At 34.6% G+C, this 16,663-nt stretch overlaps 2 protein-coding genes across 8 annotated transcripts in view; one reads left to right on the forward strand and one right to left on the reverse strand.

The window, feature by feature from the left end:
* LOC114268469 (Acyl-CoA N-acyltransferases (NAT) superfamily protein) overlaps window positions 1–8,442 on the reverse strand; it is a 47,409-nt gene extending 38,967 nt beyond the window's left edge. For 6 of the 7 annotated variants that reach the window (XR_014365354.1, XM_028209650.2, XM_082922473.1 and 3 more), the window contains exon 1: window positions 7,728–8,437. Coding sequence is in view for 6 of the 7 variants with exons in the window: in XM_028209650.2 (XP_028065451.2) it covers window positions 7,745–8,332 (588 nt within the window). In the remaining variant the exon portion in view is untranslated. Of the gene's footprint in view, window positions 1–7,727 lie in introns of all 7 variants that reach the window. The other variant, XM_028209649.2, reaches the window with a different exon arrangement.
* LOC145823151 (uncharacterized) lies at window positions 2,635–6,335 on the forward strand. The gene is made up of 4 exons (XM_082922469.1): window positions 2,635–5,343; window positions 5,437–5,555; window positions 5,642–5,990; window positions 6,078–6,335. Exons 1-4 carry the CDS (start codon window positions 3,660–3,662, stop codon window positions 6,230–6,232), a joined length of 2,307 nt encoding a protein of 768 aa, XP_082778595.1. The 5' UTR covers window positions 2,635–3,659; the 3' UTR covers window positions 6,233–6,335.
* Window positions 8,443–16,663: the final 8,221 nt, after the last annotated feature.

Consider the following 16,663-nt stretch of genomic DNA (forward strand, 5'->3'; position numbering starts at 1 on the left):
TAAATATAAAATAGATAAGCGTAAGGAGCTACAAAGTAACCTGGCTCACCTTTCTATCTATGTATAGGGTCTAGGCGATCCTCGCCTTCGCAAAATTCCCAGTTACCGTGGACAACCATGACATCGTCGACTCAATTGCCAGAGCTGGCAAGCATAGTTACCAACTGATGGTCAGTGTCCCTGGCCCTGAGAAAATAACGCCCTAGCCGACCAGATGATTTGGCCAAAACATAACAGTGCCGAATGGCAGGTATGCCAAGGTTGATCCTAAGACGCCGGTTCAACTCTATAATCCCCATTACGATGCGGAAAAAGTTTACGTTGGGTTGCGAAGGAATTAGACCCCAATGGCGAAGGACAGCCCTAAGAAATGGGTGAAGGGGAAAACGGACTCCGCCCTCAGCGATAAATAAGTGAGGAAAGATTATTGTACTTTCATCATCCCTCTTCATATCAAGAGTGCTGTCTGTTACGAGTGACAAATAGACATCATCGGGGATGGAAAAATGGCATTGGAACCCAGAAATACGGTCCGCAAAAAGTAGATCTTTCAAATGTTTGGCCATACTAGCAAGTTTAAGGAGAGTGCTTAAATACAAATAAGCAAGGAAATGGGATTCGAAAAAAAGGGGAAGAGAACTTACAAGGAGCAAAGGAGACAACGACATACGGAAAGGAGTTGCAGAGGATGCGAAATGGAGGATGTATATCGACTGGCAGTCCAGGAGCTTCGAGTATTCAAAAAACATGCATTCGAAGAGACAATGAAGTTTCAAATCACAATAAATTAGGGAAATGTACAAGGGGGCGGGAGAGTGTAATAATGACCGAAAATTGTGTGCATTCTGACATTTACGTTAGAATGAGGGTAGCCGCCGAACCTATATTTTTGACCTTTCAAGTCCGAAACCAAACACGCCAACTAAGTTGTTAGTGGAATGTTTGGGGGGCAATTGTGGGAGCCGAGTTTCAAGGACTGCAGAGGGGGCCGTGTACATGCTTGGAAGCTTATTGAATGAACATCCCTATTCGGCCCCACCTTGCATCTTTCGGAAGACGAACGCCCTAATCGGCCCCTGAACCAGTTAAGCGGGAAGCTGAGCGAGAATTGATTTATAACAGAAAAAACCTAGTGAGCATTCACAAGGTGGATTAAAAGTGGGCCAGACCCCGAGGCAAGTATAAATACAAGAAGAACAGCCACAAAAGAGGTATGTGAGAACTAGTACGCTTAACTTAAGATACAAGCAATCGAGAAAGTATATACTGACTTATCCGTCAGAGTGCTAATTCCGGCACCCCGGACCGAAGTGTTCATTCTTTTTCAGGTTACTAGCTAAGGATCTCGAGTGCCCCGTTGGATCCAAAGAGTATTTCCAGAACCACTCCCCCACACCGACAACAACATATGCTCAAGTATTCATGAATAATTGACATGAGCCCTCAGGTGTTCTATTCTAAATACAAATGATCTTTCCATATCAGGCAACTTAAAATCACACAAAATGATAGCGTGCAATATAGCTGAAAAGCATAACTTGTTGTTTCCAAGACTACTAATAAGTAAAAACTAACTGGCACCCAAATTTCTATAAAAGTAGTGTAAGTTTAGCAATTTAAGCACAGCAATACGGGACAGTTTTGATTTGCTTTAGTGAATCCAGATTGCTTTGCCAATAGACTCAACCTATTTTCGAATCAAGAAAGATTATTAGGAAATCTCACCATTTTTCCTCACAAGGTACCTATTGAAAAGCATGATAATCAAATTTGAATGGAGATAAGTTCATGAAACTTAGAACAAAGATATATATTCAACTAAACTTACAAAGGTGCGTGCAACAAAGTAGCAAGTTAAAATTGACATTTTCTCATCTGTTCTGAGCCGACAAGAAATCCTAATATTATGTTTGATGACACACCAAATATGCACTTATTAGTGCAAAAGCACCTAAAGCATCCTACCTTAGTTAAGAATTCACAACATCTTTAATAGAATTTACGAAGTGATCGAAAGCAACCCATCTTAGCACAACTTGAGATCTATGACAATGTAAACCTTCAATTACTTGTACTATTTACTTTCAATATTACATTTGAGTGCACAACTCCCAGCAAGTGCATCAATTAGCTTGAGCATCTAAAGCAACCTATTTAGTCACAACATCTTTAACAGAATTTAGAGTCATCTTAAGCAATCTATCTTGGTGCAATTCAACATCCTTGACAATGTAAATCTTCAATTACTTGTACTATTTGCTTCAACATCACATCTGACTACACAACTAGTGAATTCAACTAGCTTGCTTCAAAACTACATTTTCCCGACTGAATGCCAAAGAAGTTTCTAATCATATAAATTATCCGTTCTTCTTTCTGCCTATATGACTAAAGCTTGTATTAGTGAAGTGACAAAAACCCAAGTGCATAGAAGCTCATTGTCAATGTTCTTTTTTCACCAAATACACCAAAGCACCCAAAAAGAAAGCACCATGCGACCGTTCCACATTAATTTGTACCCGAAAAACTTCAAGAATTTGGGTTGAGATCCATTAACATGAGTGGGTTTGAAATGAAGGGGTTTACGTTCAGACTTTATAAAATTGTAAGAAAGTTAACTATTGGAGGCAATGTTTTCAAAGGCGTATATGATGCGCGACTTGAGACGCGACTTGAGGCGAGGCGTACGGAAAACGCACAGATGCGTTATCTTTTGGGCGACACACCAGCTATGCGTACGTATCAAAGACAGAGGCGTAAGCATCTGAAACGCTTTATACGATTTTCACGCTTTGGACAGTGAGGCGCAAGCCTTTTGAGGATTTCGATTTCAAAAATCAAAATTCGAAAAAGACTTCGATTCAAACAGAAATTGCTCAAGAAGATAATATAAATACCTTGGAAGTCCATATTCTTCAAATCGGAGTCCAACAAGTTCGAATCAGTCTTCTTCAACGAATTAGGGTTTTCCAGGTACGAAGTCTGTCTCTCTCTTTCTCTCGAATTGAGTTGAGTCTCTCTCTCTCGTTCAGCTCTGTCTGCATCGTCTCCCTGTGCATCGTCTTTCTCTCGTTCTTCTGTCTGCATCGTCACTCTCTCATTTTTGTCTGCATCGTCTCTATCTCTCTGCTTTGCTTTTTTTTTTTCAATGGCCGATGCTTCTCTTCTCTGTATTTGTCCACACAAATATCTCCACTCCACTTATCTAATATATTATTATTGTATAAGTATAACTGAGTCCTCCGTCATTGATTTATTAATATATTATTATTATATAACTGAGTCTACCCTCATTAATTTATTATCAGTGTAATTCTAATATATTATTATTTAATATTATTATTAAGCTTCTTCTTGTTTAATTTATATAACTGAGTCCTCCATCATTAATTTATTAATATATTATTCTTGTTTAATTTATATAACTGAGTCATCCATCATTAATTTATTAATATATTATTATTATATAACTGAGTCCTCCCTCATTAATTTATTATCAATGTAATTCTAATATATTCTCGTTTAATTTATTATTATTATTATTATTTTAATTTTTAATTTTTTTAATTGAGCTTCTCTTCTCATATTTTTTGTTTTTAATTTTTTTATTTGTTTATTTTTATAGTTGATAAGTTGGTGGGGATAACAAAAAAAAAAGGATGACTGAACCCAAAGGCCAAAGAAAAGATTTTGTCTGGAAGTATATAAAAGAAGTTGATGGGGAAAAATATTTTAGATGCAAATTTTGTGATCAAACTTGTAGTGGTACTGTAAGTCGATTTAAAAATTATCTAGCCGGTACGCATAAAGGCATTAAACCGTGTTCAAAAGTTCCTGAAGATGTAAAGTTGGAATGCCAACAAGCATTAAAAAATTTCTTTGAGCAAAAAAGTGCCCGTAATGAGATGCTATATGAAATTGGGATGGGTGCTGGAGCAAAGGGCGAGAGTGGTGCTTCTCAATCTATTGAAGGCGATACTGGTAGTATGACACAACCACCAAAACCGAGGGGTCCAATGGATAAATTTGCTAGTTCTCAAGCACGACAATCTACACTGAACTCCAAATGGAAACAAGAAGAAAGAAAAGATGTATGTCGAAAGATTGGGCGTTTTATATATTGTAAAGCTCTTCCATTTAATTTAGTGAATGATCCGTATTGGGTAGCTGCAGTTGATGGAATTGCAAATTATGGACCTAGTTTGAAACCCCCTTCTATGCATGAATTGAGGACTTGGATTCTTAAAGCAGAAGTAGAGGATATAAATGTCATGATGGAGGAACATAAGAAAGCATGGAAACAATATGGATGCTCAATTATGTCTGATGGCTGGACAGATGGGAAAAGTAGAGTTCTTATTAATTTTCTTGTGAATAGCCCTGCTGGAACTTGGTTTTTAAAATCAATTGATGCATCTGATACTATAAAAAATGGGGAGTTGATGTTTAACTATCTTGATAGTGTCGTAGATGAAATTGGGGAAGATAATGTTGTTCAAGTTATTACTGATAATGCTTCAAACTATGTCAATGCCGGGTCAAGACTTATGGAGAAGAGGAAGAAGTTGTATTGGACTCCATGTGCTGCACATTGTATTGATTTAATGTTGGAGGACATTGGAAAATTAAAAATCTGTGACCAAACTCTCTCGTTAGCTAGGCAAGTGGTCAAGTTTATATATGGACATTGTTGGGTTCTTTCAATGATGAGATCATTTACAAAGAACAGTGAACTACTCCGTCCAGCAGTAACACGGTTTGCCACTGCTTATCTTACTCTCCAAAGTCTTTACAAACAAAAGCAACCACTCCAAGCTATGTTTTCTTCAGAAAAGTGGGCTTCTAGTAGTTGGGCAAGAAAGGTTGAAGGGGTACAGGCTCGTGCAACTGTGTTGTTTGATCCAAAATTTTGGCCTAATGTTGCTTTTTGTATCAAAAGCACAATACCTTTGGTTAGTGTTTTGCGAGAAGTTGATTCAGAGGAGAGGGCTGCTATGGGTTACATTTATGAGTTGATGGATGTGGCTAAAGAAAAGATTGCTTTCAATTGTGGAGGAAATGTTAGGAAGTACGGACCAATTTGGAATAAGATAGATGCAAGGTGGACACCACAACTTCATAGACCTTTACATGCTGCTGGTTATTATCTAAACCCTCAGTTGCGCTATCGAGATTCCTTCTCCAATGTTGAGGAGGTAAGGCTAGGATTGTATCAGTGCATGGATAGAATGTTGAGTTATGATGAGCGTCTCAAGGCTGATATCCAATTGGACTATTATGATCAAGCAAAAGGGGAATTCGGAAGTCGTGTTGCAATTGATTCCAGAGCGATACGCTCTCCCGGTAAGAAACTAATATGAAAATAATTTTCCAATTACATTCTATAAAATTAAAATACGAGATTGAAATTATTTGTGCATTTTTCAAATTATGTAGCTGATTGGTGGATTCGTTTTGGGAGCAAAACACCAAAGTTAACAAAATTTGCTATTCGAGTACTTAGTCTAACTTGTAGTGCTTCGGGATGTGAGAGGAATTGGAGCACCTTTGAGTCGGTAATATATCTTTCTTTCCTAAACTTTCGTATGCATGAAATAAAATATTCATGTTTCTTATTTCGTTTCTTATATTATTATATTAGATTCATACAAAAAAGAGGAATAGGCTTGAGCACAAACGTTTGAATGCTTTGGTCTATGTGAAGTACAACACTAAACTAAGAGAGAGGAGTATCAGAAGAAGACAAAACATTGATCCAATACTAATTGATGAAATTGATTCGGATGATGAATGGATTGCTGAAAAAGAAGATCCTGTCCTCTCCCTTGATGCTTCTTGGCTTGATGAAGAAGAATTGTTCGATGCTGAAGCAATTAGGACTGTGCCTATCACTACATATGATAGAAGTGTGGAGAATCGATCAACTACGACTACAATTAATGTTGACTCATCTTCGAATGCAAAGAAAAGAAAAGTTGGTGAAGGTTCAAGTAAGTTGTTAAACAATTATGGACTAGTTGCATACATATTATTGTATGTGCCTATTTAATTAATTTGAAATCATATTTCTTGTGTAGGAAATGATAGAGGAAAAGGCAAGGCAGCAAGATGCACCCTTGTGGATGAAGATATGGAGTTTGAAGAAGTTGGTGGAATAGATGATGGAACCTATCCCATTATAGATATAGCAGACGAAGATGATGACAATATTAATGAGGATGACTTAGAGTGACCTATTATTTATTTATTGCTTTGTTTATAGAGTATTAGAGTTTTAAGTAATTTTGTTTATTGAACAATTGAAATTTAAGTTATTTTGACTATCACTTAAGTTATTTTTTTATTATCGTATTAATGAGAATGACTTAGAAAGCACTTATAATACTTGAAATTATTAATTAATTTTGGTTATATGCTTAGAATGGCCTTTAAGAATTTTATTTGGTAATTCTTATTTTTTGTACTCTTTTTATGCTATATTTAATTAATTTTGTATTTTATAAAAATTTAATAAATCAAAATTTAAAAGGCTTACGCCTCAACGCCTCGCCTCAATAAGGGTAAAACGCCTCGCCTTGCGCTTTCGCCTTTAAAAACACTGATTGGAGGTATATTTATAATTTTAAAGTGAATGATTGAGTAGAGATAGAAAACATGTATTTTCTTAAAATACTCGTACAAGTAAATTACTCATGGATTTTAAATAAATATACTTACGAAATTATTTCAAACACATGAATCTAAGCAAACTCCATTTTTGGAATCTAGATGACTAGATACAAAATATTATATTGAATTACAAATTATGCTCCTTGATTGAGTAATGTTAAATCTATTCATTTGAAGTCCATAAATCCAAATGTGAGACTAATTGGGTTCTTCGCCATAAAGACAAGAAAATGAAGCTAAAAGTGCAACGTGTTCTCTCTCTGTTGGTAGCTCATCCGTGACCTATACTGATCAGTCACTTAACTAATTTCATGGACTCAAAACAAGGGGTAGAGTTCAATAAGAAGAGGCAAGGATTCTCTTTGGCTAAACACACTCTCATAAGTAGCTCTGCATTGCTTGTTGCTTGTCCCTAAGGGGATTCAACCCTCTAAAGAAAGTCAGAACTCTCCATATGGAAGCTTCTAAATAGACCTAGAGCGGGGATACACCTAAGAACCCACACGGCAAATCAAAGCTAGTGAGGAAGCCCTCACTGCTGGAGCGGTGTCTCCTCTTAGGAATACCAATACCTTAAATTAAGGTCATGGTGGTACAAAATAAGCCCTAAATACAATAGTTTTTCACTTGTAAAAAGCTTTACCCCTGTTAGGTATGGTTGTAAGTAGCCTTTAGGATTCATAGAAATAATCATAGAATCAGTATCAGTCATAGGAGAGACTGGTTTATTACCCCTTCACTTGTTTCGGGTGACTGTCCCAAACTTGAGGGATATCGATCAACACAAATGAAAGGCACAAAGCCTTCATCACTAAAATAATCCTAATAATATCACAAAAGTATATACAGGTAGAGAACCACTTGAATACATAACTTGCCAAAGCAATTTTATAGGAATTATTACGTAAAAAAAAGTGATGTGACTAACATGGAGAACCATTTCCACAACCATTAACACATACCCATAAAACTTGCAGTGAACAAAATCACAACATAGTTCAAATAAACATAATAATAATTTCCATAACTTAAATATATTGTTCCAAATCTCAATTTACCTCTCTGAGGTGAGGCATCACTCAGAGGACCCGGCCTTGGATTCCGAATTTGTGTCCCCACTCTTCACTGCCTCACCGGAGCAACACCCACCACCATGATGGTGATGGTGATGAGGGTGAGGGTGGTGCTGGTGGTGGTGCTGCTTACCTTTGAGTAGCTTCCTCATATCGTATGCGTCCTCGCCATCAGCATAGTACTTGGCCTCCACATCATGAATCTTGTAACCCAGCGTCTCCGTGTACAGATTAAATGCCGCTCGATTGCTCTTCCTCACATGCAAGGACACATACTCGGCGCCATACACCTGTTCCATGGCGTTCTGAGCCGCCGTCATGAGCTTGGTGGCGAGACCCAGTTTGCGGTGGGTACGGAGCACAGCGAGGGAGGTGATGTGGCCGTGGCACTCCGAGCTCTCCTCCTCCATCTTGGCCAGCACGTAGCCAACGATCTTGCCGCCGTAGTCCTCCGCTACGTAGAGGAGCTGTGGCCACGACAGGATGTGGTACAGGTAGTACTTCATCTGGTAGTTTTCCGGCAGGCAAAACAGGTTGCAGGCTTGCATTGCTAGGAGGTCGTCAACGGTAGCCTTGCGTATACACACCATGCTTGATTTCCTGGTTTGCCTTCCTCTAGGGTTTCGTTTCTTCTCTGTTCCTCCTCTCCTATCCTCTTCTGTCGCTTTCTACACAAACAGAGTGGGGTTGTGGACTCGATGAGATGCTTTGGGTTATTGGGCCTTTGATTGCATTTGTCAAATTGTAATTGGGCTTCATTTTGGGCCACAGTTTTCTACGATGGAACCGAAGGGGATTTTATTTGAACGCAAAATATGTTTCAGTGCGCCTAATTTAAATTCATAATTTTAATTTCTATTATATTTACTAATAAGAATAATATATATTAAAATCTAAAATAAATTTTTTTTTTCTCATTTTGTTCTTATTTAAATTTTTGTATCTTCTTCCTTAAAAGATCAAAATTATTTATTCTTCTTTTTCATCCTCCCTCTAAAATTCCAATCCATCCTATCAAAACTCACCATCATCATCATCAAAATTATTGTTTTTTATTATTTTGAAACCCTAAACCCTAAAAGAAAGTTTGAACAAAATCAAATAATAGATGAGAGTAATAATCAAAATATTTTTTTGAATCAACTCGTCAAAAATGAGGTAAGTATTCATATAAAGAAGTTTCGCAATTTTTGTAGAGTACCATCAATTATTTTCTATATCTTTTTTTGACAAAAATTAAAGAGTCTACTAGTTAAATTAACAATAACATATTATTGGAGTTATTCTTATTTTATCACTTAAATAATATATTATTTAAGAACTACTATTTCTTGTTAGTTTCTGATGCTTATGTGCTTATAAATTTGATTTTTTACTTTTCCACGAATATTCTTGTGGATAATTTATAATGTAAAAGTTTTTTTCCCTATATTGAAATATTTTATAACGTTTATGTAAAAGTTTTGTTTTTTCTATATTTATAATGCTTATATGTTTATAAGTTCGGTTTTTGTTTTTTCCCTATATTTGAGAATTATTTTCTATATTAAAAAGTTTTTGAAATAATTTAATTTTTTTAGTTTGTTTATTATTTATTATTTGGGTTTATCTTAAGGGTAATTTGGGAAAAATAATAAGGTGTAATAAGAATAAAATAAAATTTATATAATTAGATAGGGTGTACTTAAAAATTGGGAATACTTAATAATTTTTTAGGTGTAAATAGAATCCCCAAGGGGGGTGGCCGATTGATAAGGTCTTAGCGCTCGATCAATAGTGGCTACTTTATACTTCTAGGCAAACTTCTTAATTATCTATGCACCCCTACCCCTGCCCCTACCCCTACCCCTTCCCCTCCCTTTTTTATCACTTAACAATCATTTAGGGATACAAATCTCAAGATCCTAGATTCAACTCTTCCAAAATTAATTATTGGGACGATAACAAATATAGTCGAAAGGACAAATTTTGTAAGTCTGAGCAAACGGTATCTAGTATCAAGAATGTGGGTTTGAATGCCCGCCTGTGTGCGAGTTCGCAACTTACTGCTATATGATTAAATGACTGTTGTGTAGCACTATCTAAGGATGACCTCTGAGACCTCGACTTCTTAGGGCCTAACCCCAGAGGTCACCCCTCTGTGATTAGGTCTTTTTAATGTATATAATGGAGGAGGGGAAAGGCAAATTATATCTTGAGTCTCTATATTTTCGGTCTTGTGTCATTTTAGTTATTGTAATTTTAGTTGACTTAATTTTAATTCTAAATTTATAAATTTATCTCAATTTGATCCAATTGATTACAATTATATATATATATATATTATAAAAAATGAGCACATAAGTGACATGTTATGTTTTTATAGATAAAATTGTAAATTTGTTCAACTCAGTGACTTAATCACAATTAGCTCATTAACAATTTTCCTTCAAAAACCCTAATCAAAGTTATCAATTTGACTAAATTGATACAAAATCTAAAATTAAATGTCAAAATTGAACTAATTAAAAGTGCAGAGACCAAAATGACATAAGAGTCAAAGGCCCTATTTGATGCAAATGACTAATAGTGAAAGTATTAATAATCCATAAAATTAATATAGTATTAGTTATCCAATTAAATTATTGAGATAAATTATTACGTCCATTGTTTGTTTTGCATTGAATAAATAGGATTAAAACTACATTTATCTTTTTCAATCTTACCTTCCATAATATTTGTTACGACCCAAACCCGCCCCCATAGGTTTAGCGTCGTAATCGGCCAGTAATCCTCGGATTACCAAAGGCCTCATGACATAATAGCATATAACAAGGGGTTGCGGAAGCATCATGCAAAATACGAATAGTCCATTAAGCTGTACTGACATACATGAGGCAGATAGCTTAAAACTTCTTTATAACAAGATACAATATTTACGCACATACCAAGTATATGCCAACAAACATCTTCACCAAACACAACATAGTATAAACATAGTCTAAAGTGTTTACAAAAACAGCCGTGAAACTTGACTTCAATCGGAACCTCCTCGGGAAGCACAAGGGTTGGCTGACAAAACCGAAGTGTAGGCCATCAACTCTGGGCCTGATCACGTGCTTGCTCACCTACATACATAATATAAATAGTGAGCTAAAGCCCAGTGAATAAAAACAAAGTAAAGATTTTACAGAATGATATCCATACAGAAACAAAGCCTTGTACATAATCGGTTATCATAACAGAGTAGATTCATAGGCATACTTACGTTCGTATTCAAAGCTTCTACATGCATCATTATAACACGTGACACATCCATTAGCATTACAAATCTAATGACCCATAGGGACTGCCATGAAGGCTTTCTGATGACTCATGTGCACAGAGACGTTTCTGATGACCCATAAAAGGACCTGATGACCCATAAAGGGACGCATATTATATGATGCTAAGGATGCCACGAATAATTTTCAGAATCTTGGACAATCATTCATTCGTTTCAAATATAGCATAGCATTTCAGAAAACTAATTACTTCGTATCATATTATTTAGAAAAATACTTAATATTGAACATAACTTTACAAAGTTATTACTCACAAATAATTGGTCGCCCCAACTAGATGGCAAAATGGCACTTCACTTATCCTGAGGCGCGTGACCTACACAAACACACATACAAATACACACTTGAAACACAAGCTCGAATTATACATAACTTACTTCGTTTGTTCTTAGTGTGTTTTTAGCCATTAACCTCATTATGGAGTCTTAATCATGGCCTAGGAATGCCTAGGATGAAATGAGGATGCAAAAATGTACTTGAAACACTTAGCCAAAATTTTGCTAAAATAGGGGTCTCGCTCGAGCGTACATGTCAAATGTGATTGGTCACTTGGGCATAGACTCCTTCGCTCGAGCGATCTGCAAAAATGTGAAAAGTACTGGTTGCTGAAAATCTCCGCTCGATACTCGCTCAAGTGTGAGACACAGGTCCTCGCTCGAGCGCAAGTCTTGTCGCTCGAGCGTGCTTTTACACTTTCAAAATTCTGAGAGCTTGCAATTTCTGCTCAAGCCAGCCTTCTGTCGCTCGAGCGGAAGAATGAAAACAAACATGGTCGCTCGAGCGTAGGATTCCTCGCTCGAGCGTGGAAGCAAAATTCTGGGTTTTCCATATTTGCTCCCAAGCTTCAAAACATGATTCCAAATCTTCAAAACACACCTCTTGGGCCCCAAAACTTGAGACAACAAAGCAAACTTATAAAGCATGAAGAATTGAGGATCATTTCACAAAATTATGGTCCAAGAGTTTGCCAATTGTACAAAATTCAACTTAAACTTTATAAATGTTTGAAGAACACAACATGCATGATTTTTTCTTGAATCCAACCTTTTCAAAACATGATCAAATTTGACAATCTAATGGAAAACATGATGAACTCCCAAAATGTAAGTGAGATGAACACATGCATGAAAGCAATCTTTGAACTCATGCTCAATTTGTGAGAAAATGTACATACATGCATAGCATGGCCCAATTCTTTCCACTTCTAGTGCAATTCTTATGTGAATTCATTTAATTCACTAATGATCTTGTAGAATCTAATTCAATTACTCAATTAAGAGTTTAGTCTCTTACCTAGAGGCTTCAATCTACAAAAATTGATGTTGAGGCTCTACAAATTTTCTTCAATTAACAACATTTCCTAGCACCTCCCTTAGTTTAAGCTCAATTCCTCAAGTCTTGAACCAATTCTCCCTTCTCTCACTCTCTCTCACGTTTGGTGTTGAAGATGGAAGATAATAGAGTCAAAATATGTATTAGGTGTGAAACAATCTTGTAAAAGCCCACTCAATGGCACACTTGTAAATAACTTAAGCTAAACTAATTAACATTAGTTATTCTAATTTAATCATTCCAAATCAACATTTAATTAAAATTACCATAAAATCTCATAAATCCTACTTAACACATAAATCAAGTTAATTTCTAAATCGGATGCCGATAGGACCTTCAATTCATAAACCGAAAGAAAAACATAAGCAGATTTTCCTACGTTGAACAAATATAGACATAATTCATGCAACACACACAAGTAATTTAATCCAGAATTTCACCCTAATTACCAATCAAGCATAATTAACTGCGGATTAACGTTAATCAGGGATCAGGGTTGTTACAATATTTCTCCACAACCCTTACTTTATCAATATTTTTTCAAAAACTTTGTTCATGGTAGTGATTTTGAAAAAAAAAATATCCAAATAAATAAAAGAAAAAAAATACAAAATAAAAAGGCCAAACAATTGTTTTTCAGTTTTGTTTTTCAAAAAAGAAAAACTAATTTAATAAAAATAAATATCAATAAAATATCTTTAAATTTTAAAAATTATTTTTAACCTCCCAAAAGATAAAATTATATAAAAATGATGAGTTTTAGAAAAAAAATTCTTAAACAAATTTATGAAAACCAAACCAAACATGGCCAAGATACAAAATTTTTAGGGCGAATTACACTAACGATCCCTATAGTTTGGGGCTCGTGTCACTTTGATCTTTAACTTTTTAATTGTAACACATTTGATAATAAATTTTGAATCTTGTTCCAAATAAGGACAATTAAAGATACCATTACTTAATTTCAAGAGTAAAGTCGTCAATTTGATAAAATTTAAACTAATTTGACAAAAATAAATGTCAAAAAAATATTTTTCAAAATTTTAAAATAATTTCTACACATCAAAGATAAAATTATGTAAAATTAATAAATTTTTTAGACATTTATTTATTTATTTATTTTACTAAATTATTTTTTATTATGTATTTGGATAATGATCATGTAATGGGTGGTTGTTAGGCTTTTAATGTGTAATCAATATATTTAATATATGAAATATTTTTAGTTTTGGATTTTTTGATTTAATGGATTAGTTTAATAATGATATCAAAGTTATTGCCATATTTGGCTTTTGAAAAAAATAGAAACTAATTTAATGAAAATAAAAACAGCCACCTATTACATGATCATCATCCAAACACATAATAAAATTAATTCGGTAAAAATAAATAAATAAATGTCAGAAAATTTTATCAATTTTACATAATTTTATCTTTAATGGGTAGAAATAATTTTAAAATTTTAAAAATATTTTTTTGACATTTATTTTTATCAAATCAATTTATATTTTATCAAATTGACATTTTTTTCCCTTGAAATTGAGCGATGGTATATTCAATTATTCTTATCTGGAACAAGATTCAAAATCTAGGGTCAAATGCGTCACAATTGAAAAGTCAATGACTAAAGTGACATAAGGCCCAAACTATAGAGATCATTAGTGCAATTCACTCAAATTTTTATAATTTACAAATCCAACACACACACACACACGGAGAGAGAGAGAGAATAATCAGTGTGTTTCGTTTCAGTTTTTAGAAAACTGAGTTTTTTATTTTTCGTGTCTTTTTGTTTTTAATGAATTTTTTTAAAATTTTAAGCATTTTTTTTTACTTTTTTAGATGTACCTTACTTAGATGTATCTAAATAGTAAATTATTTGTGAAAAAATATTTTAAAAAACTAATAAATACACAAAAATTTGAAAAATATACTGATTTTTTTATTTTTTGTATTTTTGGTATTTAGTGAATTTTTTAAAGTTTTTTTCAGAAAAATCATACTTTCTAAGTGTATTTATGTTAGGTATGTTTAAAAATAAAAAAAAAAATTCTTAAAATATTAAAAAAATTCAGTGAAAACAAAAAAAAAATACAGAAAATAAACAAATAAAATTTTCTAAAAAATGAATTCTGAAAACTGAAAACAAACAGAGTGAATATTATTAGGCCCATGGAGAAAAAAAAATGTCTTTTCAATCCACAGTACGTAAAAAAAATAAAAATAATTATAAAAAAAAGAGTAATATTATTATGCCCATGGGAAAGAAAGAAAGAAAGAAAGAAGAAAAAAAAAAAAAATTGTGTTTGGAGAAGGGTTTTGGAATCATAGTTCTACCCCTACATTCTAGTATGATGTTTGGTTTGAATTTTGGAAAATTAATTTCACCCCTCCTTTTGAAAACTCGTTCCAGGTAGGGATGGCAATTTGAACCCGACCCGACGGGGACCGGACCCCCTGTTCCCGATAAGAATGGTTTTTCCCCGAAAAATATCCCCTACGGGCCGGGGATGGTATTTAAAAATAAATCCCCGGTGACATTTGGGCCGGGGACGGTGATACATATTTCATCCCCGGCCCGGCCCGGCCCCCTGCCCCGGCCAGCCCCGAATTATATATTATATATATATATATATGTTTAGAGTGTGGTTTGGTTGAACACAACACTCTTTAAATATTTTATATATATATATATATGTTTACACTCACTCTCTCTTATCTCTTACACTCTCTCTCTCTCTCTCTCTCTCTCTCTCTCTCTCTTTCTTGTCTTCTCTTATTTCCTCTTCTCTCCAGTGGCGACAAAGAGTGCGATCTCCTGTCTCTCTCCAGTTGCGACGGTGTATCTCCTCCTTCGCGACAGTACGCACACCCTCCTCCGTCGCCGCCTCCTCCTCCTCCGGCTTCGGTCCCCACCACCACGACAGATCTGGACAGATCTGAGTAGATCCCATCTCCTCCACACCACTGCAGCCCTTACATCTCACATCTCAGATCTGAGAAGATCAGATTCCGCCATTTATGTATATACATATATGTGTGTTTGTATTGTCACTGTGTGTAATCTGTCTGTCTCCATATTATTATTAATTTTTTTTTTTTTTTTTTGTGGTTGATGATGTTGCCGTTGATGAAAATGATGTTGAGGGAGCTACGGGGATTTTCCGGGGTCGGGGAAACCCGATCCCCGTTGGGGGCGGGGGTGGGAGGGTGATGGGTTCCCCGTCGGGGATCGGGGATGGGGACGGGGAGTTTTGTAGCTTCGGGAATCAGGGACGGGGAGTGCGATCCCCGGCCCCGCCCCGCCCCATTGCCATTCCTAGTTCCAGGCGGGCTTTTAAATTTTGAAATTTGGCCTATCGGACGTCCGGCCGGTTGACCTAAACAGTGAGATTTTATTTTATTTTTGCAATTGGCACTTTTTTTTTATAAATATATTTTTAATAAAACAATATTTAAAATTTTTTATGAGCTTTTAATAAATTTTTGAGTTATGTGTTTGATTATGAGCTGTAAGTTTTTGTATCAGATATCATATGTCACATCAAGAATTCTCCACTCAATTCAAAACTCTTTTTAAAACTCATCCATCAAACAAATTTTCTACACTCAAATCATAATTCCAAAATTCATAAACTCAAAATATAACTCCTATTCTGAATTATATTTAAGAAACTCTATCAAATGCTACTAAAGTGTCTTCACTCTATTTCCTCAGCATGTGAACTTATAATTCCATCCCCTTCCCAGTGTTAATAATCCTACTTTTTTTTGTTTGATTAATTATCCAACACATACATAATCCGGAACAAAAATAGAAAACGAAAGCAAGATTATTAGGTCTAGCGACTAATAATTTTAATTTCATATTTTAATCATGTTAATCAAACATATCCTAAATATCAAGACTATCAATGTAATTTATCTAAAAAAAATTATATTATCCAATGTAATTTGGCTTCAGAAGTTGGCATAAGTGGTCCCACCCCTAATAATCCTAAATAAGATTGTGCAAAATACCGTCTAATCCACTAAAACAACACTGCTAACTACAGTTTAAACTTTAAAATTCATAATTAATGCATATATTTTTCAACCTATAACGGAATATCAAAGTAAAATAAGTGTGAAAGAAATTTAATATGTAAAATTTATTAAAAATTAGTAATTATATACATAAAAAATATTATGTAAGATTAACTTGTGTTATATATATAAAAAATATTATATAAAATCAATTTGTGTTATATATTATGCAAACGTTTG

The sequence above is a fragment of the Camellia sinensis genome, chromosome 3 (genome assembly GCF_055761805.1).
Source record: "Camellia sinensis isolate YWXY chromosome 3, ASM5576180v1, whole genome shotgun sequence".
In the NCBI taxonomy this organism is placed as follows: Eukaryota; Viridiplantae; Streptophyta; class Magnoliopsida; order Ericales; family Theaceae; genus Camellia; species Camellia sinensis.